Source organism: Nipponia nippon, unplaced genomic scaffold (assembly GCF_047370975.1).
Source record: "Nipponia nippon isolate SJK-2023a ecotype South Korea unplaced genomic scaffold, ASM4737097v1 scaffold_9, whole genome shotgun sequence".
Lineage (NCBI taxonomy): Eukaryota > Metazoa > Chordata > Aves > Pelecaniformes > Threskiornithidae > Nipponia > Nipponia nippon.
In genome coordinates, this window is record NW_028262413.1 from 25,359,973 (window position 1) to 25,387,864 (window position 27,892).

The 27,892-nt window shown below is 44.2% G+C and overlaps 1 gene segment (V, D, J or C); it reads right to left on the reverse strand.

Annotated features, from left to right (window-relative positions):
• Positions 1-682: 682 nt before the first annotated feature.
• On the reverse strand, positions 683-26,954 carry LOC148050209 (T cell receptor delta constant-like). The segment is given in 5 exon segments: positions 683-1,341; positions 1,817-1,936; positions 2,417-2,479; positions 3,154-3,438; positions 26,721-26,954. Coding segments are annotated over 4 exon segments (540 nt in total).
• Between the last annotated feature and the right edge of the window lie 938 nt (positions 26,955-27,892).

Here is a 27,892-nt window from a genome sequence, read left to right on the forward strand (position 1 = left end):
TAGTTCAGTCAGCATCTGAAAAACGTTGTAGGCCCTGCCCCCCCCAGGAAGTGGTTAACATGTTTTTAAAAGCAAGGGGGAATTTGTCTTGCATAGCGTGATTTAGTCATGTTTTTTAACCACAGTATCCTGCTTCAAGCAGGCAGCAGCTTGCAGCTTGTGAGACAAAAGTCAGTGTTGGGTTTTTTTGACTGCCAACCAAATGGCTAGGTTATCTATCAAAACACCCCACAGTGTTTCCTGCTAGCCCCTTCCTAGTATTCATGAGTGGAAAATCACATTCTGAGGTCTGTACATTAGTGCTCATATTGGCCCTTGTCTTAACAGATTTCTCTTTAGACCCTTCTCTCTTTTTTTTATGGTCCGTAATTTTGAGCCTGAGTAATTTGAAAAGGGCATGAATAATTAAAATGCCTTTAAACCCAATAGGGCCAGAACTCCTAGCCCTCCTGAAGTCTCTTAAATGTGCCAAGGAGTCTCTCTCTCTCTCGCTGTGGAAAGCTCAAGAAAGACAAATCTAATAAAAAGGAAATCCAGGCTGTAATAGGTGGTTTTCTGGTTCTCAGTGGTCACTGGATAGGAGGGTGGCATTTCAACAATTTCCACCCGACTTTCAGAAGAAAGGGCACTGTGCAAACCAAGCATAATAAAACTTTATTTTGGTGTACATTAAGGAAACTTAAAATACATGTACCATATACTTAACAAAAGAGAAGAATGTTCTAAAGAGATGGAAATTAAAATACTACTGTATACCTGTCTGAAGTTAATTCCTTCAGGTCCAAGTGGAGATCTAGTTACCTGCACTAGAAAATTGCCACTAATAAAAGCTTCTAAAAATTAAACTATACAATGCTGCCTCTGTGCCTGGGATCCCTAAGCAGAAAAGCATTGCTTCTGTAGACAATAATGTAATATGACCAAAGGTGGTATTTTTAAAGCATAGTAAGTGTAAAGTCAATTTTAAGTTTTTGAAACTATCTAAGCAGTTTGGATGCTTCAGTGCAATGGATACAGGAGTACGGGAGCTAACTATTCCTGCTTAGCAGAGGGATGATTTCTTATGGAAATAAGAAATAAAAAAAAATTATTCTAACAGTTAATGAAACTAAGCTATACAAAAGTTCAGCAGTATTAGCTGTCTAAGAAAGCTTCCAGATGGTGTTAACTGAAGAGGACCTTGTTGAAGTAAAGGGACTCATAGATCTACAGAAGCTGGGCGGGAGTGTTGATTCTTTAGATGTTTATTGGTAGCAAAGCTGACCTATGGTGTTTAAATTATCCTGCTATGTGTTCTTTCATGCTCTTCTTCAGCCCATTGCTGGCTCACTTACCCAGTACCTGAAAAAGCAAACAATGTTTGTTTTAAATTGTTATTCACATTTAATGCAGTAGTGCCGAGTTTCTGTTTATCTATCCAGAATAGATTGCAGAATTTTTTTTTTGTCATTTTGGGTACCTGGTTTTCAGAATTCTCCCTCCTCCTTTTCCAATCCCCCTTTTCACATTTGTTGGCTTTTGGTATTCTCCCTTTACAGTTCTTGCTGATCTGGACATTTATCCAGACTTTGTGCTCTGCCACTTGAAACAACCAGCAGAAGATTTCTGATAGAACCTGAGATGCTCTGGACTAGCCTGATACAAAGGCAATTTGGGGATGAGGTGCAATTTGGGGGTTCCATTAATTTATCCAGTGGAAACAGGGACAGCTGAACTGATGTCACTCCTTGTGGGGTTACAGAAGGATGCAAATCCAACTGGTCACTCCTTACACTTGCCTTCTGTGCTCCCAGGGACCCAATGACATGTTTCCTACCTCAGAAGAGAAACAGCTTGATACTCATGAGTATATTGAAGGCGATGCTTTTTGCCAGCAGGACTCTCAACCCCAAAACAGCTATGAACAGCATATTCACTTTCTCCATTTTGATATCTGCTTTAAAAAGGAGAAGAGGGAAGAGTGTGTGGTCTTGGTATTATCCCCACTCCCCCGCCTCTCCCCCCTCCCCCCAAAAAAGAAGGAAAATCCACACATCATAGGTGGATGAGGGAAGCAGGACAAAGGAAAAGATGACAGAGGAATGTATCAAGTGCAGGGAAGAGAGGAGAAGTCTGCTCAGTGGGGAATTTACTTCCCGTTGCAGTTTTATCCCATGGAAATTTGTCAGCTATTTAGTCTGTTAACCTGAAACAGCAGGTTGTTTCTCAATAAGTATTTCCAATTCTGACATTTCTGCACCAGAGAAAGGAATTTTTCATGTTTTGGTATTGAGTCCACAAAAAGTGCAGCTTATTGCTCAGTAAGTATCTACAATTCAGACCAAAGATTTCTGTACCAAAGATAATGCATTTTCATGCATTGTTACTGAATCCCCAATAAAGTAACCATACTCTATTGTTCCTTTAGGCAACAAACCTTTTGTAGAGTCATCTGTAATGTTGCAAGCATTAATTGTTTCAAATTCTTCAGTCTTCTCTTCTGTTGAATGATTGAGAGACTTTAAATTGTATCCAAACTATATAAAACAAAAATTACACAAAACACACCTATAGCTCTTTTTCCAACAATAGATAAGCGGTATTGGAGAATCAGATGGCAGGTCATTAATTCTGAGATTAACTTGAAGAGAAAAATTAGCTTATGATTGCAGAAAAAAAACCTAACAGGATTGTTGTGGTTTTTTTTCTCTCCCTTTTGAAATTAACTTTACCATAGGAAAAGAACAATTTAAAAAGTGATCAAAAAATAACCAAAAGATTTGGGGGGAAAAAAAAATCACATGTCCTTTTTTTATTTTGTGTTTTCATAAAAGTTATTTCAAACTTTCTTCTAGCAGGCATGTATATTCATGTCCCTTGAACTATTTTGCCTTAGATAAAGGTAGACTTCCAAATATTAGAGGGGTTGGGGGGGTGTTTAGGGGGGGGTTGTTTGGTTTTTTCTTTTTTGGGAAGAAAACTCCAGGTGCTTAAATAGTTGAATTAAGGTCATGTATACTAGGTGCTTTTGAATATCTCATCTTCACCTAACTAAGCACCTGAATATCTTTCTGACTGTATTTACTTGTTCCTGCTAGGTTCTCAAAGGGCAAGAAAAAATCTTGGAAGATGCATCTCCCAGAATCACGTTGCGTTTGGACCACAACACTGTACCTGGCAGAATTACGCTGGCTGTAGTCTTGTTCCCCTTGTGCATAGCCTTGCAGGTCACCTCTGCATCTGGTTCCACTCCAACTACCTTCATGGTACTATACATCCCCTCAGATGTGACAAGAGGTGCCTTCAGATCATATACAATGTCACTCTTGGGCACATCAAGGCTGATGTTCTTAGGGTAGAAGGTCCTTGCCAAACAAGCCACGTTGAGTTTATTGTCATATTGTTTGGGGTCCTTTGATTTAAGCACAATGACTTCTGGGGCAGATTCTTCTTGACTGTCTGAAAAAGAAGCATCATTTTGGGATGACTTCATTTTCTGCATACTTTTCTGAGAGCTAAATCATCTATAGTTCAGATACAGTCCAGCCATGTCTGCCCCCTGACAGCTGAGTGTCTTTCTGTGTTTATTTCTTCCTCATGTTTCCCAAAGAGCAGATCAAAGACAGAAAGAGAGTATAAGGGTGGGATTTTCATTGGAGCTTCTAATCCCTTGGGCTCCTAAGCTTGTTTTTACCAGAACTTATGTATATAGAAAAAGTTAATTCCCTCAAGTGAGGGACATTGAAATAAGGAACTTTTAAGAGTACAACACAAATGACCATATTAATTTTGAATTCATAACAATTTAGATACTTTTTATTGCCCAAAAATCTGTTACCTGATGAGGCTAAAAGGCTTAACCATAGCACATAGGGAGAGAAGACAGTTTGCTACTCCACTCTACAATGCTGTTCCAATGAATTGGATTACTTGCAGATACAAAATAATGTTGCTAAAATGGAAGATGAGGTTAAATATTTCATTAACAAATGTTCAGTTCCAAGGACGTTTTCTTTCCAAATTCTGTTCTTTTTGAAAGTTTCTGTAATATTTCTGTGTGGAACTTGACCCAGGCATATAAACCTCTCAACAAGTGAATAGTATTATGTGAGCTCTGGAGAGGTTACCAAGTCATGAGACCATCTCACTACATAATGCTGAGCCATCCTGAAGAACAACACTGGGGTGTCTAACAGAGGAGTTTAGTGCCATTCCAAATACAACATCTATTCTGTCTTTTCTCTGTCTGTCCCTTCTGAAAGAAACAGATCTCTTGTAGATCCTTAGGGCATGTTTCTACTGCGGGGATGTGGGGGGGAGCGGTTATATTTGTATTGCACACAAAAAGAAGTTAATATACTTATGCAAGCAATCGTACTTCTTTTTCCTCTTAATCTTACAAAATCACAGAATTGGCTAGATAGTCCATCCTCTTGTGGATCTTGGCTTCCTCCAATGAGAAGTATACAGGGAATGAACCAAGTAATTCCTTAGCTATTTTCTTACTGAATTCTCAGGAGGAGACATCTCAAAATCTGTGTAGTGATTAAAGGAGTTTTCTATGTCTTTTGTGCTTGGAGATTCTCAGGAGGCCCAGCTCCTGCAGTGTTCTTAGCTGTTTTAAGTCCTTTTGAATATCTTCCATGGGAAAAAAAAAAAAAAGGCACTACAAAGAGTCAGGATACCAGCATTCTAGAAACCTGGAAAATCTATTCATGACTTTGGAGGAACCAATAGTTTCTAAAGCCTACTGTTCAGGGAAAGATTTTTTTCCGTCTTTCCTGAAGAACAGGAGTCATGACACAGCAACTACTGATATAACAGTTCTGAAATTCAGTTTGTTTTAAAAAAGCATGCAAGATACTTTCTGTGTGGAAACTGAACCTCACATTAGGACTGCTGTGTTTGTCTGAAAAGGCAATACTATTAGACTTTCACCCACCAACACCTTTTGTTGGTCGATTGGTCATGGTAGAATACTTTTTGTACTGATAACTGGCAAGTTTATATAAGCATAGACTGAGGTTGGGCTGATGGAACCTGTCCTACTTTTGCAAATGATGTTTTCAAAATAGTATCTTTGGATTCCCTACTCCCACAGGAACTGGAGCTGCATGCATCTACCCCAAAACAGGCATGTAAGATGCCCTAAAGATTTGAAGGCAGCTGTATAGCTGTATGGGGATTGCAGATAAGAGCTAGCACCTAAGAGAGTCCCATGCCTGTCTGGGGACCGTGTGTGTTCAGGTGGTTGTATGCAACTGAATGTTTTGGGACAATAAAAATCAACCCAACAAACTCACCCATTGCCCCAACTTTCACACTGTCACACAGAAGCTGGGGAAGATGGTCCATCCTTATAAAGACCACATTCAGAAGAGTGCCATTTCTAAATATAAAAGGCTTGCTCACATTTGAAGCAGTTGCTGCAAAACCTAATATGCCCTGTATTTTTATGGGAACTACTTTCTCCTGAAACTCTTTATATCTCCTTTTTTTCCTTTTCGCACACCTTAGTGTTACACAAAAGAAAGCGAGCAACTGCTTTCATCTCGTACTGAAGCTGGGCTAAGACACTATCCCCGCTGGTTATAAACAACAGTCTTAAAATTAGCAGTGCGGCTGCAGGAGGGGGTGAGGATCTGAGGAGTAATGGTGATGCACATAGCTAGGAAGCTATCCTTGTTGTTTGTGAAAAGCTTTGTTAACTAAATATGAGCTGAGGACTCAAACACCTGGTTGGACAATGCATGTTCAAGAGATCGAAGAAGGCAGAAATTTCTCATTATGCTATCACATCACACAATCCCTTTGTTCACCCCACCACAAACTTAAGAAATACATTAGCAGTAAAACAAGTGGAACTTACTTGGCTCTACTGAAAAAGTGATCCCAGTTCCAAATACAAGCTTGTCCGTTGCCACACTGTTTGCACATAGTCAAATAAACCCACTTTCCTCACCACACTCCAAAGGTGTATAAAATCAGGGAATAAAATGAGAGCGGTTTGCCCAAAGGATCCATACATGGACTGTCACGAAGTCACCAATACTACAAAGTCACCATTGTTTCCAAAATCATGAGAGGAGAAAACAATAATTTCATAGGAGAGTGATTTCAAACAACTTGATCCAGGCCAAAGCTTTTAAAATCCTTTTCTGTTAGCTCAGTAAGCAATATACTTCCAGAATAAATGCTCATAGGAATTCTGCAGTTCTCTTCTTCAACACATTCCCTTTTCCTTTCTTCCTCAAAATATATTGTTCCTTTTGCAGTCTCAGGTTTTCGTATGGGACCATACAGTGTTTTTGTCACTGTGCTACTCCAAGTTCTCCACACAGTGATATACTTAGTTACAAAAAGTGCCTCTTCCTTCCCTTTCACTGTACAGTATTTCATATGAGACAGGTAGTCATATACCCCAGATACCACATGAAAAATCACATAGACTTTAAAATAAGGACCTGAAGCTGGGCCAAAAGAGGGGATCTGAAGCTGCTTGGGACTTGTAGGATTATAATGAAGGATTATATGTTGCTCTGAGAATGCTCAGATTTTAATCTAATGAAAATGCAAAAATTGTTTGAGTATTATTCTACAACAATTAGCAAAACTCTTCAGCATTGCAGAAGTGTTCTGGTTTTTTTCCACTTTGAACTATTTTTTTTGCCCAGGAAGAAGAGGAATACGCTCAACCTGGGGTTCTAGAGTTGTTATCTTTCTGGATGGGCCACTGCTGAAGGTCATTTGGTGCCTCAGGAAGTCTGTATCATGCTTTTGCTATCTTTAAAAGTGAAAAAGAAATGATTGTTCCTTATTAGGTAGAGATATATTCTTCCATGGGAGGAGTTATTAAATAAGGATTTTGCTCTGGATGATGCAAAGTGGATTGATCAAATCCTGCATGATGGACAAGTTCTTCATCCTTAGTGCCACCTGCACCTAAAGACTTCTGTGAAGCATAATATGCAGGCGAAGATAAATTTTGTTTGCATACATTCCTCATGTGTAGGCTGGACAGCAAAGCAGCTGACAATTCAGTGATTACTAAAGAAGCAGAACTGTGCTGGCTAGATATTGTCTGACTGTTACTGAAGATGCTATAAAAGATAACCTTGCAATGTAAGGATGTAAACACAGCCACATGATACCAGGAAATTGCCTTTTATTAAAACATTAATCACTTGGTATTTGCACTGGGGTAAGTGTATGAGTACTTCCCTCCCCAGCCCCAGATAGTGTTTAAACAGAAAAATCCTTGAAAATTGACATGCCATGGTTCTCTTACCCTGAGGTAGTAACTTTAAGCTAACCTCCCATTAACAGCTTTATAGGGAAAAAAAGAAGACCTGGGTACAGACAGGCACAGGTGGTGTACTAAGGAAATATGATTTAGTACTGCTCTCTAACTGCTCTCAAGCTGGAAGAGAGCAGGAAGGAAGAGAAATTTATTAACACCCTGAAAGAAAAGAAAAAAATGACATGTGCAGGAAGATGATAAGGCAATTGTGAGCTACTATAGGATTGATCTACCCAAGTGAAAGGGACAGCAAGGGGAAAGGGTGCAAAACTATTACTCTTATCATCTGCTGAAGTGGTATCGAAAGTTGGCAGTGAGGGATAATAAATATACACAAAAAATGGGGTGGGAGGGGGACCTCTAGCTGCTGACCATGGCATAAAGAGGCCACAGCTGGAAATGGCCCAAGAGTGGATGGGCCCTGCTCTCTTCCCTGAAGCTATTAGTTGCCTGGGTGATTCCAGGCAAGCTCTAAGGCCTCCTTAAAGTTTAGCAGCAGTGGAGACTCTGCAGCTCCCATCTCCAACAGCAACCTGTAGCCCATGAAGGTGTTTAAGAATGAATGCATTAACTTACATTTCCTATGACAGTGAGGTAAGTTGGTATGGTATGAAACTCAGAAAATGTTCCTTGAAGTCATCCTTAAGGAGAAAATGAATGAAAAGAAACTGTAGCTGTTATGGGCAAAGACAAGGAGATGATGATCTGGGCCATGGAGTAAAATATTAATCATGCAGTTCAAGAGGGAATTAATGCATGATCTCTTAAATCATTGACCTGAAGAAGAAACAGATGTGGAAAAGGGGTGAAGGGGGGGAGAACTGTAATACTAAGATTGAAGTGGTGGATAGAGGGGCATTGTTTGCTGAAAGTTGAGATGATGATAGAGGGCCCCATTTCAATGATGATGCTCAGTAGTAGAGTGTAGGGTCATGATCTGTGTGCCTAGTCAGGGAAAACTGGAGCTGTCTTCCAGCCACATGGTGTTAGAGTCTTCACATGTAGCTTCCAGGGGCTGCATTTGAGGTAGTCATCTGAATGTTGTGGAGAGAGAGTCATGCCCCAAGTGCAATTGACTGAGCTATTTCATCTGTCTAAAATACCTTGGGAAGTGACAAATTTCTTAGAACCACTTGTTTCTCTGTAATGGATACAAAGGGGACACAATGAGTAACTTAGATGGAAACTTCTAAACTGTAGCAGGCAAAAACCTATCTGCTGAACTGGTGTTGATAATTATATGTTCAAAATCAAATGGTCTTGAACCCAACATCCATATTTGAGTGCAAGAAAAACTGTCAGGGCATGTAGTGATTGTCCCATAGCTTGAATCACAATCAGCATCAAATGTGTTCTTCAGGATGCAGTTGTCTGTGGGCAGATGACGTGAAGTAGTGGAGTATGTTGCACCTTCAGGCTTTTCAGGAAGTCAGTTTGTGTTGGGTGGTTCAGTCTCCTTCAACCACTGTGATACCTAGTCCACACAGTGATGAACAGTCATACAAAAACATTTGTGTTTTCATTTCAGTGTCAGGTGACACCCCTTCTTTGGTGTCTTTTGAATGCTGCATTTTGTCTTCCTCTGCTCTTTTATTGCTGGATAATCAAACCACACAGCAATTGCCATAAATTAAAAATAGCATTGCCAGCCACTTTTATGGTAGATTAAGGTAATAATACAACTCTCCTACTGAAATGATATAAAGATATATTTTTAATAAACTTCTAGAGATTTAAGGTAGGATATTTTCTTAAGAATGTCAGGAACCAGCTGTCCCAAACACATTAACTGTCAGTTTAATTTTTTCTTATGTATCAGGACTATTCTGGACCTAAAATTATTTATATCTCTAATATTTTCATGCTCTAGCAAAATGAGTCTGTGATGCACAAATTCTTCAGAGGTTAATTTTGCTTGGCATCATTGCCTCTTTATCTGTGTGGATCTTCTAAAATTTGGGAATGGGACAGATGGGGCATGGTGTTTGTCCCAGAAACACAGAATCACAGAATGGTTGAGGATGGAAGGGACGTTAGAAGATTGTCAAGTCCCAAGCCCCTGCTAAAGCAGGTCCCTAAGGGCCATGTCTAGTTGAGTTCTGAATATGGAGACTCCACAACCTCTCTGGGCAACCTGTTCCAGTGCTCAGTCACTCTCACAGTGAAAAACTCTTTTTTATGTTTAACTGGAATTTCCTGTATTTCAGTTTGTTTCCATTTCCTCTTGTCCTGTCCCTGGGTACTACGAAGAACAGTCTGGATTAATCCTCTTTAGTCCCCTCCATCAGGTATTTATATAGATAAGATCTCCCTGAGCCACCTTTCCTCCAGGCTGAACAGTCTGGTTCTCTCAGCCTCTCCTATGACAGATGCTCCAATTCCTTAATTACCTTTGTGGCCCTTCCCTGGACTCTCTCCAGTATGTCCTTGTCTCTCTTGTACTGGGAAGACTAGAACTGGACACAGGACTCCAGTTGTGGCCTCACCAGTGTTGGGCAGAGGGGGAAAAATCACCTCCATCACCCTGCTGGAAACACTCCTTCTAATGCAGTTCAGGAAGCTTTTGGCCTTCTTTGCTACAAGGGCCCTTTGCTGGCTCGTGTTCACCTTGTTGTCCATCAGGACCTCCAGGTCCTTCTGCCAAGTTGCTTTCCAATCGGTTGGTCCCCAGCATGTATCGGTGCCTGGGCTTATTTTGCTCTACGTGCAGGACTTTGCATTTCCCTTCACTGAAATTCATGAGGTTCCTGTCTGCCTAGTTCTCAATCCTGTGGAGATTCTTCTGAATGGTAGCACAACAACTCCTTCCAGTTTTGTATCATCTGCAGGCTCAGTGAGGGTGCACTCTGTTCTATCATCAAGGTTATTCATGATGTGAAAGTGCATCAGACCCATTCTTGATCCTTGAGGTAGTAATGGCCTCCAGCTGGACTTTATGCTGCTGACCACAACTCTTTGAGACCAGCAGTTCAGCCAGTTTTCAGTTCAACTCATTGTCCATTCATTTAGCCCATATGTAACTGGTTTTTCTATGCGAATATTACGGGAGACAGCATTGAAAACGTTACTAAGATCAAGATAAACAACATCCACTGCTTTTGCATCCTTCACCAAGCCAGTCATCTCATTGCAGAAGGCTATCATATTGGCTAAACACAATTTCTCCTTCTTATATCTATGCTTACTACTCCCAATCATCTTGTCCTTCATACACCTGAAATGTTGCCCTGGATCCTTTTTTCCATCATCTTCTCAGGGACTGAGGTGAGGGTGACCAGCCTGTCATTCCCCATATCCTCCTTCTTGCCCTTCTTGAAGATAAAATTGACATTTGCTTTTTCCAGTTCTCATGAACCTTCCTGAATCCCCATCAACTTAGATAATCAAAAATTATCAAAGAGCAGCCTCACATGACATTGCTTAGCTCCATCAGCACTTGTGAGTGCATCCTGTCAGTTTCAGAAAGACTTGTGTGTGTCCAGTTTGTTTAAATGTTCTTTCAACCTGATCCTCATCAGCTGAGGAGGAGCTTGGTCTTCCTTGCTCTAGACTTTCCCACTGACCTCAGGGGCCTGGAATTCCTGCAGGTAATAAAGAATTAATAAGGAATGCAACAAAGGTGGCATTGAGTACTTCAGCCTTTTCTGTGCCCATTGTCATCAAGTCCCATTCCCATTTAGCAGCAGGACCATTTCCTCATGTCTTCCTTTTGGTGCTGACATACCTGTAGAAGCTTTTCTTGTTGCGTTTCCCATCCCGTGCCAGATTCATCTCTACGTGGGCTTTGGCTTTCCTATCCCTATGCCTGCATGCTTTGATAGAATCTTTATGTTCTTCTCAGGTCACCCAGCCCTGCTTCCCATACTTGTATATTTCCTTTTTATGTCTGAGTTTTGTCAGGAGTTCCTTGTTCATTCATGTAGGCCTTCTGCCACCTTTGCTTGGCTTCCTGTACATGGGGATGAAAACTGTACATGGGTTCTTGAGCTTGGAGGAGATGATTCTTGAAAATCAAGCAGTTCTCCTGGACCTCTCTTCTCTTCAGGACAGTCTCTCATGGTTTATTGGGCATAAATTTCAGGGTTTCAGTAGCAAGGTGCTGCAGAGGTGTCCTTTACAGAAGGAGGTCACATACTGCTCTGTGCCTGTCACAACTTTTTCTAGCTGGCACTGAAACAGATAAAGCCAATCCAACAGGTGTCAAAACCTCAACCAATCAGAGGAGCATATGACATCTCTGCTCAACTATATTTAAGAGAGGGTGCTAGCTAGGGTAAACGCAACAAAAAGGAGACTGTGATGGATGCACCCATTCTGACTGAGTGAACTGTGTTTTGGTTCAGCCATCACCAAAAAGTAGACCTGACTGAAATCAGCCCTGCTGTGCAACCTGTGAGAATTGTGCTAGGCCATATCTTCTTAGAAACTAAGGAATATAAGCCGTGTCTTATCAAGAACTAACAGTACCAGCCTGAGCTCGGACTAGACAAAACTATAACTGCTATGGCTGCACTCCTGCACATACAGCAAAGGGGGGGGTTGGGTACAAGTCAATCACTTTATGCTATAAATATCTGTAGCCCTCCAAGCCTATTGAGCTCTGCTGTATGGCAGCAGGCTGCATGACAGTGATCTCCCCTTGAGCAGGGATGCCTCTCAAGGTTACTCCTTGAGGTTGAGAGATCCCTTACCTGGCATCCAATATCTATAATGAGGTAAGCAACATTTTACATTAGGCCTAAAGGTATAATATATGCTAGCGACATTTTTATATCCAGCTATAGCTTAATTCTTAGAAGTGTAGTAAGTAGTAGTGTTTGACCACCATCTAAACATGGTCTAAAATATCATTTAAATTGTCATTGTCAAATCACTGTTTAATTACAATGTAATTATTGCCTAATCACCATTTGATTACCATTTAATTTTCATTCAATCATTGTTTAATTTCCATTTGATCATTGTATAATCATTAATAAAATCCTTTTAGTTAACCCACAATGATGATTTCTCTTAATAATTCACCTTTGACAGAAACCTGAGATGAGACATAGGAGGAGACATATGAGGACACACAAGAGACAGGAAAGGAAAGACATGAGTGGAGACACAAAAAAAAAAAAAAAAAAAAGACACATGGACGGGGACATTGTTGGGGAGATGATTGGAGCTGCTGTGCTGGAAAGAGGCAGTCCACGCCAGAGCAAGTACAGCCCTTGAAGTGAGTGCAACCCATGGAGGAACACATGCTGGAGCAGGAACCCTCCCAAAAGGAGAGCGGTCCTTGGAGGAACCACTTTCCCATGCAAGAGTAGGTAAAACCCCTGAAGCGACCGTGGCCTGTGGAGAAACCCATGCCAGTGCAGAAGAGGTAAGAAGCAAGGAGCAGCAGAGAAAATGAACAAGAAGCAAGGCACAGCAGAAAGAAACTATGAGGAACATGATCTCAACCTCCTGAGCTGCCCCTTGCCTCATCAAAGGAATTGGGAAGAACTGAGTATATCATGTGATGGAAGCAAAAGACACTGAGATGACAAGGGAGGAGGTGAGATGTTGGACTCAATTTGAACCTGGTGAAGGGTGCTTTCATAAGTGTTTGTTTAGTGGTCTATGTCTTCTTTGTTTCTCAGTATCTAAATCATAATTAAAAATTTATGTTACTAGGCAATAAAGGAAAGGAAGTGAAATTCCTCAACATAAGACTGTTTTGTCTGTAACACATGGACTTCTTCCAAGAAGGACCCTGAACAAGCCAAAGCAGTCCAGCATTGTGATCCTACTATTTGCTTTGTTCCCTCCTCTCAGAAGCCTGAACTCCACCATCCCATGGTCACTGCAGCAAGGATACCCCACTTTGGGGCCTTATGGTACTTGATTTTTATATCTGTTACTGACACTGTTGTGGTTTTCCCCTTCTTTTTTTGTGATTTATTTTTATTCAATCATAACCCCTTTCATGATGGTTTTCTTACTTCAGTCTTGTTTGCCTTACTATTTAACCACCTGGCTAGCTATGTTTTAGATTGTTTATTTATTTATGCCTGCTTTTCATTTTGTGTGAGTGTCTGGGGAATATCTCTTGCTAAAGTAACTACCTTGCTTTTCATTTGAGTTTTACAAATTCATTTGATAACTTCAGTTAATGCTGAAAGGAAACTGCAGGAAACATTGAATCCTGAACCTCAATCTTGAGTTAGGGAAGAAGCGGGAAGAGGAGGGGAAGCAAGGGCAGGGAAGTGAAAAGGAGATGAAGGAATTTTGCCTCCAGGATGGCATCCCAGGAGGATAAGGGTGGACTTGGAGGAGATGCAGCAGATGGCTTCTTTGTGCATGGTTGCTTTATTACCACAAGCCCACACTAGAAAGGCTCAGCTGCCTCTTTCCAGGAAAAAAACAGAAACACTTGTTCACATTAAATTGCAAAAGCAAGGAAAAATATTACTCAACCTCTCCCCAGATTCCAGTTTACATTGGAGTTTAATGAGAGGACAAGACAGGCTGCACTGGTCAGGTGTAGGACACGGTCAGACAAGCATACTGAATATCCATCTATTTACATGTGACCGTCCCCTTTTATCCCTTTTTCCCTGTGCTTTCCTATGTTTGTTCCTCCCCAAACCACCTTGATCCTTTCCTTGACTTTGTTTATTTCAATAAACATCCTAAGGTGTTCCCGGCATCCCATAATGTGCCCTGTATCCCCAAGGCACTAATAGCGTTTTAGTTTAGTTTAGGGTCTAGAGAACAAGTCTTGTGAGGAGTGGCTGAGGGAACTGGGGTTGTTTAGTCTGGAGAAGAGGAGGCTGAGGGGAGACCTTATTGATCTCTACAACTACCTGAAAGGAGGCTGTAGCAAGGTGAGGGCTGGTCTCTTCTCCCAAGTAACAAGTGACAGGATGAGAAGAAACAGCCTCAAACTGTGTCAGGGGAAGTTTAGGTTGGATATTAGGAAAAACGTCTTCACCGAAAGGGTAGTCAGGCATTGGAACAGGCTGCTCAGGGAAGTGGTTGAGTCTCCATCCCTGGAGGTATTTAAAAGAAGGGTAGATGTGGTGCTCGAGGACATGGTTTAGTGGTGGACTTGGCAGTGATAGGTTAACGGATAGACTCGATGATCTTAAGGGTCTTTTCCAACCCTGATGATTCTGTGATTCTATGATTCTAATACTCCCCTCAGTCTGAAAGGTGCTCCAGAGAGCATCTCCTGTTGACTCATACTGATGAGTTTCAAACCTGGACCATGGAGCTGATAGCTCTCTTGGGACAGCCCTGGGAGGAGATGAAGCAGGGCCCTTCTTTTTCTGAATATGTTATTGGAGATCACCTACCTGCCATTGTGCCTCTTCTGTTCCTTCATGTTTGTGGAGATAAGCCCTTCATGAGTCAGTCACCTGTGGTGGCCTGGGAGAAGCTGGCTCAGGGTATTATTTGGGTTCCCCTACCTGGGTACCTCTGTGTTCCTTTGTGTGTGGAGATGGCCTTTTTATCATGTAAGTTAACAATATAAAGCTATACTTTGCTGATCATACGGAAGCCTGTGTTGCTGTTCTTGTATTTGCTGTTAAGTTTTAATGCCAATACTTAGAGCAGAAGTTGCAAGTGAATTAAAGGTAGTGCAGAATGAGTGAAAAAGAAGGTCTTTTAGGACTTAATTGCGCTGCTCAGCATATTTTTTTCATGTTCTAATTACAGTGTGTAACTGATTGCTCTTCTGCAAATACAGAGAGGCAGGTATTGTCGTGGTTTAGGCTGCAATGGGTCAAACTGACGTTAATCACAATGCAGTAATTGCATTCTTATGAAGAAGTTTGGATTTTTTTGCCTCTGTGAAAGAATGATTAACAGCACAAAGAACACTAAAAGTTACAGAAAAGTTGTTACCTCTACTTTCACTTTCCTTGCTGACAGGAGTGATCGTTGTCAGGGGCAGTGGTCAAGAGGAGCAGGCTGTCAAGTACTGAGATTCTGACCACATGAGCTTGCTCTAGGGTGTCCCTGGAGGACCTCCACAGTCAGACGTCATGGAAAGTAAAGTCTTCCCACAATCACTTCAGGCTCAGGTGACTGATTTGTATGAGGTGGAGAGCATCAGTATTCCACTGTAGTCAGCATTTGTTTGGCTACACCTGGAATGCTGTGTCCAGTGTTGGTCCCACTCATTCAAGAAAGACTTTGGGAAATTGGAGAGGGTCTCGCAAATGGCCACCAATAAGATTAGAGGATTGGAGGGCTTGGCATATGAGGAAAGGTTGAAGGAACTGAGAGAAAAAAAAAAGAAAGCTAAAGGGACCTAATCACTTCCAACATCTAAAAGGTAGTTACAGAAAAGATGGATGTACTTTCTTCACAAGGGTGGCCAGGGACAGGACAAGAGGCAGTTGGCAGAAGTTGCCAAAATGAAAATTTGATCTGGCTATGAAAAAAATTATCTTTACCATGAGAACATTGGAACATATTGCACAGAGAGGTGGTAGAAATTTCCTTTGCCGGAAATATTCAATGTTTTGCTTGACAAGACTGTGGACAATCTAATCTAAGGCCCTTTTTTTACCAGATATTTGGACCAGGTGGTCTCCAGGATTCCTTTCCCACCTGGACCTCCTTGTGATTGAATGCTTTGGTGATTCTAAGAGTCTGGCTGTCTCCTGCAAGGAAAGATGAGGAAACACAGGCATCATCCCACAGTGTTTCCAAATCACAAAGCTGTCCCTAAAGCCTCTGCCTGATTTTTCAGGACTGATGCTGTTGTTTCAGCCCTTGAAAAACAGAGTGAAAAAGGGAAGCAGAAAAGGGACCACTGGTCATCTATGCCCTCAGCCAAAATGCTTCTTTTGGGTAGGTACTCCCAGTGCATCACAAGGATACATCTACTGAAAATATTTCTTTCTTCTTCTCCCCCTAAGGTCTTCGATTTAACAGCAAAACCAATGTAGGCCTGTGCTTTCTTCCACAATAGGCCCTGGTTATGGGTAAACTTTCCTTTCTTTCTAGTGTTAACACTGTTTGCATCTCTGTCTTGGTGTTGCTACCACAGGGGGAGGTAGAGGTGACTGCAAGTGTGAGGAGGCAAATCTCCAGTGGAACTGTTTCTTGGACATGTCTCTGGAGATGCTGATCCAGATTTGGAAGGACGGGATGTAGTCCTTCATACAGCTAAAAAAGTTCCACCCCAGATTTTTTCATAGATTTTTCTTGTACCAGTGCTCATGGACTTTCTGTAGACAGCTGTGAGGAAGAGGTTGTACAGGGATTCCAGGTGTCAGAACTACCTAAGGCCTCTGATAGGAACCAGGCATGTGATGAAAACTGTTCAAGGGCAAAGGTATATCATGAGCACAAAATGGGTTATTTTGTTGCTCTGGTATGCAAGCTGTCTGGGCACTGATGAGAAACTGATAGTGCTTAATTAGAATTAGGTAGGGGAGTCAGGGCTAAAGTGAGATAATTATGTCCAAAAAAGTAAATAACATCATAAATGAAATGAAACTGGCATGAACTGAAGGTTCAGAAGGGAGTCTTGGGATGGAAAGCTGCCTTCATCTGCACAACAGTATCAGTAATACCATATTGTTCCAAAATTGCCAGGTAATAGTGTCAGAAATACCAAATTTTGGTATGAAAGTAATAGAATTGGGACCAATGAGAAAAAAAGATATTTAGTGGCATGTTGTTTATTTGAGAAGAGTGTGGGAAGAAAAAAGGAGGTGCAAAGGTGGCTAAAAGCTATGTTCAGGAAAAGAAAAAAATGGAGGATACGGTATAAAGTTGGGTGGAGAACAAAGAACTGAAGCAGAGGAAATCTTGCAGCAGTAAGATATCTACAGATGGTGGTGAACTGTGGACCCAAGCCCTCCAGGATCCTGTAAGGAACAACATTCAACAAAATGCTGGACTCTCCAAGAAGTCTATGGTCAAAGGACTTGGTGTGGGAAGTTCAAATAAGAAAGCATTTTGTAAGGAGAGAGAGACTTTTACCTTTCTATGTGCAGGAGGAAAGGCAATAGAATTGCAATTTAGGAGTGCTTATGTGTGTGATTTCTAAAATTTCTTTATAGTAATATACTTGTGCGTCAATACTAATATTAAACAATAGAATTTTAACTCAGTATTGCTTGTGTATTAATACTATTAGTAATAAAAGTTGGTTTATTAGCCTATTTAAGGTATTACTGGTTTCTTAGGGGTACATTGGTTAATCCATAAACATCATAACCATCTTGATCAGTTATGACACAAGTCTCCAGTCTACAAAGGGAGAGTTGTACTTAGGAAGCAGCAACAGCACTCTTCAGGGTGAGAGAGTCTGAAACTTTCCCCCATTCATGGACAAATGCTACAAGGCTGACAGGGAATAGGCATCTGAGAATGAGGAGGAAGGAGAACAAAAAAAATAGAAAAGCCCTAAAAACATTAGAAAAGCCCCAAACTCTTCAGAGGACAAATGTTTCTACACTGCATCATAGAATCATAGAATGGTTTGGGTTGGAAGGGAACTTAAAGATCATCTGGTTCCAGTCCCCCTGCCATGGGTAGGGACACCTTCCACTAGACCAGGTTGCTCAAAGCCCTATCCAACCTGGCCTTGAACACTTCCAGGGAGGGGGCATCCACAACTTCTATGGGCAACCTGTTCCAGTGCCTCACCACCCTCACAGTGAAGAATTTCTTCCTAATATGTAATCTAAATCTACCCTCTTTCCATTTAAAGCCATTAACCCTTGTCCTATCACTACATGCCCTTGTAAAAAGTCCCTCTCTGGCTTTCTTACAAGCCGCCTTCAGGTACTGGAAGGCTGCTATAAGGTCTCCCCAGAGCCTTCTCTTTTCCAGGCTGAACAATCCCAACTCTCTCAGCCTGTCCTCATAGGAGAGGTGCTCCAGTTCACTGATCATCTTTGTGGCCCTCCTCTGGACTCACTCCAAGAGGTCCATGTCCTTCTTATGTTGGGGGCCCCAGAGCTGGACGCAGTGCTCCAGGTGGGGTCTCATGAGAGTGGAGCAAAGGGGGAAAATCACCTCCCTTGACCTGTTGGTCATGCTTCTTCTGATGCAGCCCAGGGTATGGTTTGCTTTCTGGACTGCAAGTGCACATTGCCATGTCACACTGAGTTTCTCATCAACCAACACCCCCAAGTCCTTCTCCTCAGAGCTTCTCTCTATCCATTCTCTGCCCAGCCTGTATTTGTGCTTGGGATTGCCCCGACCCATGTGCAGGACCTTGCACTTGGCTTTGTTGCACTTCATGAGGTTCGCATGGGCCCACCTCTCTAGCCTGTCAAGGTCTCTCTGGATGGCATCCCTTCCCTCCAGCATGTCAACCGTACCACTCATCTTGGTGTCACTGGCAAACTAGCTGAGGGTGCACTCAGTCCCACTGTCCATGCTGGCAACAAAGATGTTAAACAGCACCAGTCCCAATACCGACCCCTGAGGAACGCCACTTGTCACTGATCTTCACGTGGACATTGAGCCGTTGACCACAACTCTTTGAGTGCGACCATCCAGCCAATTCCTTATCCACCGAGTGTTCCATCTGTCAAATCCATGTCTCTCCAATTCAGAGACAAGGATGTCGTGCGGGACAGTGTCAAATGCTTGGCACAAGTCCAGGTAGATGACATCTGTTGCTCTTCCTTTTTCCAACAATGCTGTAAGCCCATCATAGAAGGCCACCAAATTTGTCAGGCACGATTTGCCCTTAGTGAAGCCATGTTGGCTGTCAGCAGTCACCTCCTTATTTTCCACATACCTTAGCGTAGTTTCCAGGAGAATCTGCTCCATGATCTTGCTGGGCACAGAGGTGAGGCTGACTGGTGTGTAGTTCCCCAGGTCTTCCTTTTTTCCCTTTTTAAAAATGGGGGTTACGTTTCCCCTTTTCCAGTCACTGGGAACTTCACTGGACTGCCACGACTTCTCAAAGATGATGGATAGTGGCTTAGCAACTTCTTCCGCCAGGTCCCTCAGGACCCGCAGATGCATCTCATCAGGTCCCATGGACTTGTGCACCTTCTGGTTCCTTAAATGGTCTCAAACCTGATCTTTTGCTACAGTGGGCAGTTCTTCATTCTCCCAGTCCCTGCCTTTACATTCTGCAACTTGGGTGGTGTGGCTAGAACACTTGCTGGTGAAGACCGAGGCAAAAAAGTCATGGAGTACCTCAGCCTTCTCCAAAGCATTCCAAAGCACTGAAGCACTTATGAGACCTGGGACAAACAGAAAGTAAAAAGCTAATAATTTCTGTTTCTTTGTAAACACACAACTTTCATAAATACACATTTATACTGTGGAAATTGAGAGACACACATGAAAGAAAATCACAAGGAGGCAAGGATCCTCAAATGCGCACGCATATGGGAGGAGATCTAGAGCAATTAGGAGAAGTTGGGTCATGTTGGAGAGCCACACAATATGCGTTTCACTACACAGCCTCTGAATTTCCAAGAACAGCTTCAACCTGTGTCATGAATTCTCACTTTTCAAACTGTGTCTCCCTCTTCTGCCGTTTACTGTAAGAGCTTCCCAGCTTCTGATTTGTGACTGCTTCAAGAAAGTAAGGGAAAGACTGAATTCAACCATGCAATCTCTTTTTTTTTCTACACACGGACTTGCTGAATGCGTGCAAAGGATGGTTTAGGAGGTGGCATCATGGGATGCCAGTGACAAACAAGACTGGGTTCTACGTTTTTCTTCAGAGACAGTAGTTTCATTTGGGAAGGATGTGACATGGCCAAGTCTCAGTGCAGTGCAGGAGATAAATGGATAGATTCACACCAGATCATGTCACAGACATGTTTTCAAAGCAGAGCTGGGTGAGACACACAAGTATATTGTTTATTGCTGTGTAATTTTTTTTTTCAGTATCTTGCTCTATTCTTCCCTTTCAGAGGTCCATAAATCCAGGCATCAAAACCTGGAAAGCAGCAGACAGAGTCAGTGCCAACAGCACAATTAATAAATCTCGCTACGTAACCAGTGTTAGGTTATCTATTTAATGTCTAATTACTGTGAACATGGACAGTGAGACAAGATGGGAAAATTAGAGAAAACCAGTAACACAATAGTAACCTAAACAGTGAAAACAGAGCACAGAGAATCTACTACTCCCTGAGTCCATCCAGTAAGGACATTTAGGTCATCATCTGGATTCTGCACCTGGGATGAAGTAACACTGGACACAAGTATAAATTGGGAGAGGAGTGGCTGGAGAGTAGCCTTGCAGAAAGGGATCTGGCATTGCTGGTTGACAGCAGGCTTAATGTGACTTGGCAGTGTGCCCTGGCAGCCAAGAGGGCAAACTGCATCCTGGGGTGTATCAAACACAGTATAACTAGCCATTCAAAAGAGGATATTATCCTACTGTATTTAGTGTTGGTGCAGCCTCACTTTGAGTATTCTGTGCAGTTCTGCCCCCCCTCAATTAAAAACAGATGTGAAGGTACTCGAATGTGTCCAGAGAAGGGCAACAAAACTGGTGAAAGGGCTGGAAGGTACGTCCTATAAGGAGCAGCTGAGGACTCTGGGTTTGTCTAGCTTGGAGAAAAGGAGACTGCGGGGCAACCTCATTGCTCTCTACAGCTTCCTGAGGAAGGGAAGCAGAGAGGGAGCTGCTGATCTCTTCTCCATGGGATCCAGTGCCAGGATGCGAGGGAAGAGCTCAAAGCTGCATCAAAGAAGGTTCAGACTTGACATTAGGAAACATTTCTTTACCGAGAGAGTGGTCAAAACCTGGAACAGGCTTCCTAGAAAGGTGGTTGATGCCCCATGCCTGTCAGTGTTTTAGAGGCATTTGAACACTGCCCTTAATAATATGCTTTAACTTTTGTTCAGCCCTGAAGTGGTCAGGCAGTTGTACTAGATGATCGTTGTAGGTCCCTTCCACCTGAACTATTCTATTCTATTCTATTCTATTCTATTCTATTCTATTCTATTCTATTCTATTCTATTCTATTCTATTCTATTCTATTCTATTCTATTATATTCTATCCTATTCTATTCTATCCTATCCTATCCTATCCTATCCTTGTTAAGAAATAGGGAAACTCTTACCAGGATGACTTGCAAACAAAAAGGGGATGATAATTTAGTGACTTATTATTGGATAAAAGGAAGAGGATTTGGGGATTGAATACATCATATTATAAAGTGCTCTAAGAGGATTGTGAGAATATGCAAGAGAAGTGCTAAGAGAAGAGAAAAAGATGGAAAAAAGGAGGGATCAAGGTGATTCAGGGAGAGAGAAATGTGGGGAACCAGAAAAAAGGATAGAAGGGTCCTGTTGTGTGCATTGGGGGCTGGTCAGTTCATTTGTCAGGCCATGCCCTGCATGTGATCTCCACAGTCTGTCCTACCTTCTTATTAAAATCCATTTCTAACTATATTCCTAGGTGAGGAGGCTCTCTATTCTGTGTGCATGTGTGTGTATGGAGATCAAAGTGCCAGCAACTGGAGAAGAGACTGTGGATCATAAATGCCTGGGTCATGGTGGTGCCAGCAATTGGAGGGGAAATCATGGGTTGCAAGAACCCCTGTGCCTGGGGTACCAGAAACTTCAGAGACTGGAATAAGTGCATTTTGTATGAGTGTGTATGTCAATGTGTGCAATCACTACTGAATATCAAACCAGACTAGCCAATGAGTAGGATAAGAGGCTTGGGAGCCAGGAGCTGAAGCAGCCATAAATCTGGAGAATCTGAAAATACTGGAGAAACGAAGGAATCTGAGATTTGACTACTGGGAGAAGGGCGCAGTAGGTTCAAACCAAGTGCCAGAGTACAGGCCAGAGGTCTGGACCAGCTAGCAGAGAGACTCTTTTGCATGTGAAACAATGGGAGACCAGGGGATCCAGGGCCAGCTACCGCATAGACTGGATGTCTAAGGTCAGTTACTTGGGGGGGGAATAGAGTGTGTGTGTCTGTGGGTGGGTGGGTAGGTGCATAGAATCAGCAACTGGAGTGAGACTGTGAACCTCAGAAGTGTGGACAACTACTGGAGAGACCTGAGTGCCTAGGGCCAGCTACTGGAGGTCTCTACAGTGTACATATGTGAATATATATACATTTTTTCAATTAATGGCCTTTCATCCTGATCAGCCAGAGGGGGAAACAATATCAGGCTGTTTGTGCTATTCATATTTGCATGAGTGCTGTGTTGTCTGTGTTTCTTGATGTGTGTGGCCAGCCATGTATATATGGTATCCTGTGTCAGTGCACCTGTCAGGAATACATGCTCAGCCTCACTACAAGCCTGACCCGGAAACTATAGAAACCAACTTAGACTCACAGAATCAGAGTATGGTTGAGGTTGAAATGGACCTCTGGAAGTCATCAGGTCCAACCCCCCTGCTCAAGCAAGGCCACCTAGAGCCAGTTGCCAAGGACCACATCCAGACAGCTTTTGAATATCTCTAAGGAGGGAGAATCCACAACCTCTCTGGGCAACCTGTGCCAGTGCTTGGTCACTCTCACAGTAGAAAAGTGTTTCCTCAAGTTCACAGGGAACCTCCTGTGTTGCAGTTTGTGCCCATTGCCTCTTGTCCTGTTGCTGGACACCATTGGAAAGAGCCTAGCTCCATCCTCTTTACACTGTTCCTTTGGGTATTTATATATTGATAAGCTCCCCTCCGAGCCTTTTCTTCTTCAGGCTGAACAGTCCCGGCTCTCTCAGCCTTTCCTCACAGAAGAGATGCTGCAATCCCTTAATCATCTTTGTGTCCCTTCACTGGAGTCTCTCCAATATATCCATGTCTCAATTGTACTGGGAAGCCCAGAACTGGACACAGCTCTCCAGGTGTGGTCTCACCAGTGGTGAGCAGAGGGGAAGGATCCCCTCCCTCAACCTGCTGACAATGCTTTGCCTAATGTAGCCCAGGATACCATTTGCCTTCTTTACCTTCTTCCTTCCTCTTCTCCACCACCTTTGTGCTCTCAGAGGCACCTCCCACTCTCCTGATGGTCCCTTGCTCCAGGCTCCTCTCACCCAAAAAGGCTCATCAGCCCAAAAGCCTCTCCCCTTGTGCAGTGAGGTTTTATACATGCTGCTGCAGACTGGCACTGCTCAGGCCCCACCCCAGGTCCAACATGTGACAAAGCATCCATTCACCCCTCTGTGCCTAGAGCTGTGAGGGTACCTACCCTCCAAGGGTATAACCCCCTTCTTTACAGGAGAGGGTTGGACAGGCAGCTTGGGGCAGGCAGATCTGGGCTGCACAGAGAAGGAGCCATGTGCCCTTCTGCAGCCCCTACACTGGCTCCACAGCATCCCTGCCCAGAGACATGCCTTGAGGTGGTCCCTCTGTCCTCTCCTGGGATTGAAGGAGCACCAGGGTAGCTGTGAGGAAGAGGCAGTGATGGTAGCTTGTGGGGTAGTCTGTGAATGGAGGTGAAAAGTCTGCTGGGGGGGGCGTTGAGGATTGACCTGCCCATGGGACTTATTCACACATGAAATTTTATTTCTAACTTCCATTATAAATGTCAAATTTTACTGCAAATTCAGTTGCCCATGGATAGATTGGGAGTTCCAATCGCACTGATAGTTCCCAGAGAAAGTACAGGCAACTGTCATTTTGAGAAAGGTCCCTGTCACCACAGCACTCCTTGCCCTTTTTGTGCTGCCTCTCCCTCCATTGGCATCACTGTGTGCTGCCTGGCACAGAAATAGGTGGCTGTGTCTAAGGCTGTAAGGGCACGCAGCTGCAGGGAGACTTTGTTTTTGTCTTTATCTGCAGAGATGGTGACTCGGCCTTGGAAGGGTGGGGCATACCCTGTGTTATTCCCAAAAGGATAGATCCAGCCTAAAAATTGCAGATCCCCTCCTGGAGCCTGACGAACACAATTCCAGTCATATCGAGGGCTATCCAGAGGTGCTCCCATTACACTACAGGTGAGTGGGAGTGATCCAGAGACCTTCCCCTCCTTGGGACCAGATGCCACCATCTTTATGGCGGAAAGGGTACCTGGAAATACACAGGGCAGGTGTGGGATTTGAGTGTCTATGAGAAAGCTCATGGGTGCAGTAGTCCATTCTGGGTTTATACGGTGCACAAAACCAGAATTTTGGCCTTTAGTTCCAGGAGTTATCCCTGGAGGCAGTGGCTTGCCCAGACACCACAGACACATATTTCTTTGCACTGCCCAAAGGACTGCTGAGGCAGGAGACCTATGAGTACCTGGGTAACTGCTGCTAAACATGCCATATCTTTAGATATGAATCAAGAAGTTTGGCAGAAGAAGAACATGGAGTCCCCAGCCCTTCCCAGTCCTCCTGCTCCCTTCACCAGCTATGCCTGGACCCACACCCCCATGCACAGAGAGTGCAGAGACCAGGCTGGGCACAGACATATGGGGAACTGGTTTGTCAGTTGCACATGAGCCCCAGATGGACAAGAAGCATGGGGCTCTTAAACCTCTCCAGGAAATGGCCTTCCCCTAGAAAATCCCAGGGCTGCTCAGGGTGAGACTCTGCACAGCTCCTTGGGGCAGTTATTGGCTTTGTCTAGGAATGTCTTCCCCTTACTCCATGCTCAGAAAAAATCTCTGAAAACTTCCCTCGTCTGCACTGCACCAGCATCCCACCCCACCTGAAAAGGGAAGATGATTTCCGTGCAAGGATTCATCTTATGTAGTGGCATTTAGAGTTGGGCAGTAGCCAAGGACCCATCCTCTATGGGATCATGTCCTTCTGTTTTGGGGCAGGGAGAAGAGAAACTAAACCCCAAAGGGACACAGAGGGGAGCAGAGCCCAACTCTTGACTCGCAGAAGGGAGAAGCAAGACCTTGGCTGGGCAGATGGAGCCTGTGACTTCTCGCCCCATCACACACTCCCCAGCAGCACTGGGAAGACCAGCCCAGGGGACAAACCAGTGCCAGTGGTTGCATGGATAGAGGTGGGCTGAGCATGCTGGGCTCATCTTTGGTGCTCATCTACACCCTTTGTGGGGCTGTGGTCCAAGTGTACCCTCCAGCCCTGCAGGAGGACAAGTCAGAGCTGGGACCCTTCTGGGCACTGCTAGGCTCTTCCAGCCCTGGCTCAGCAGAAAGAGAGGCATCCCCTGCTCCACTCCCTCTTCCCCAACAGTACCCCTCCTCTTCCTCCTCTTGCATCCACAAGAGTGTCTAGCTCTCTTTCCATCCTCTTTCCTGTGGTGCTTCATGCTGGTTCTTGTGTACAGGAGATCAGTGTCCTGGGGTGGAAACTGGAGGGGCTGGAGGTAGAGCGCAGGCAGGAGCTCACTGGACCTGGTAGTCCCAGGGTGAGCAGAGACCTAGGGAGGATTTTGCCTGGTCCCTGTCTGGCTCCTGCAAGCTGTGCTAAGTCATCACATGCAGATGTAGTTGGTAGGGTCCTGAGGATGCAGGATGCGCAAGACCAGAGATGTGCTCTGGGAACTGCTTCTACAGGTGGTGGCTTGCCTGTCCACAGCAGCCACATATTGTGATGTGGAAGAACTGTGGTTGATGTAGAAGACAAACTTGGTACCCCCACACTAGGCAGCTATTGGTACAAGTGAAACCCAAAGGTCAGAGACCTGGCAGGAGAGATGCATTGAGCCCCTGAGTGCTGTCAGTCCCTCTCCACCCGCCACCAGCCACACCTGTGGGCTCACATCTGCCAAGACACATGGCCACAGCAACAAGCGGATAGGTGCAGGGTGCCCAAAGGCCCCCTATCACTTCCACCTGTTGTGCCCCTCACTCAGAGTTGCTCTCCACCACTGTCCATTCAGCCAGGGCATGGTGTTTGGTAGGGGGGGAAGGAGAATGCTAGGGGGCTACAGCCTGCTCCTCTCCCTTTTACAGAGGGAAGTTAAAGCTCTAAAGCTGTCTCTGTTCCCACACACAACCTTTCTCTCTCCATGGGCTGGATACCCCAATATGTGGATAAATGAGACGTGACAGAGCAGGAATGCATGGGATGGATAGGCATTACAGTGAGGCATGGAAGTACCTGGGCACAGAAATGGCCCTGTGTTCCCGGGACCCACCTTAACTCCTGCAGTTGCTGCCAAGAAGAGACTTAACAGCATCAGGACCATCCTGTCCCTGCTCCTTCTTCTCCAGCCAGAGCTAAGCCCAGAGCCAGCCTGGCTCTCCCCATTCCCACGCACAGCAGGACAGTGCAGGGCTGAGCAATGCTCTGGGGATCTGGAGAGAGGGGTCAAGATACCATGGGAGGACACAGCTCAGATGTGCCTAGGTCAGGAAGAGCCAGCTTGGGATCCCATTCCTTCCAGCCGTGGGGCTGGTGAATATCTCTTCTATGCCTGGTGATGGGGTACTGCAGGGCTACGTCAGATCTGCATCCTTCTATTGGTTCTCCAACCTCCACACATCCTATGGGAGGGCAGGAAAGGGCAAAGTATTTTGGGAATGATACAGGTCCCAGGCAGAGGGAAACACAAAAAACCCATGTCCATGTCCTCTTCCCAGGACGGGGGGGCTCTCACCTTTAAGGGCTGCAGCAAAGGTGATGACCAGCATCCAGAGTAGCATTGCAGGCTTCCCCAGAGGAATTTGCATGGTGCACCATGAAGTAAGAAAGTAAAATTGTGGGGCTGAGAAGAGCTCAGACCTTCCTCTCTTTGAGACAGCAGAGAAATGCCCTGTCCTTCCAGCGCTGAAGGCTCAGACTTCCTTGCAACTCCAGGCAGATTTGCAGCCTTTTCTGAGCAACCCCTTTGCAGTTGCAGGTACTTCATACACTCGGGAGCTGGATACATTCGTCACTGCTGGCCTGGGTGGGGACAGGAAACCACATTCCCTTTTTTGTAAGGCTCAGCCTGCACAGGAAACACAGGGACCTCTCTTGTCTCCCCAGGGCCCCTCATACCAGTATCTCTGAACCTCCTATGAGAGGCTGTGGCTGTGCAGATGGCTGCGGTCATGTAGATGGCTGGGAAGGGACAGGCATGGTAATGTGGAGACGGCCTTCTCCTTGGGAGTGATATCCTTCCTCCCTCAGCATGGGCAAAACCTCTTGACCCACCCCCAGCCAAGGGCCACAGCTACCAGATCTGGGAGGGAGCAGGAGGATTTTCACTTCTGGCTCCTCTACATCCGTATCACTGTGATCTGTGCCCAAAACACTGAAATAGAGCAGGCAATCTTCCTGTTTCTGTGTGGTGAAGAGCAGGATCCCCACCTGGGAGGAACATCTATCCTGGGCAAGATGGGCCATGTGGCTGTAGGAGAATTCTGCTGCCCACCACATATTGTGGGGTCGCAAGGAGATGCTCCAGTACCAATGCCGATAAATGGGAGAGGCCTCAGAGCTGTAAGTCCATCACAGAGCTCCCCGATCCCCTGCCCACACTGCTTGTGCAGGCTGACTTGAATTTCATTTGGAAACAAAGCAGGGCTGTCTCCACTGCTCCACACCACCCAGCACAGAGAGGCTGACTGGGGAGCTAGAGGAACAGGGAGACCTGCTCCACTACTACTACTACTACTTCTTTATATAATTATTATTATATTTGATTTTACTTCAATTATTAAACTGTTCTTACCTCAACATGCGAGTTTTCTTACTTTTGCCTTTCCAATTCTCTCCCCCATCCAACCAGAGGGCAGGGTGAGCAAGCAGCTGTGTGGTGCTTGGCTGCCAACGGGAGTTAAATGA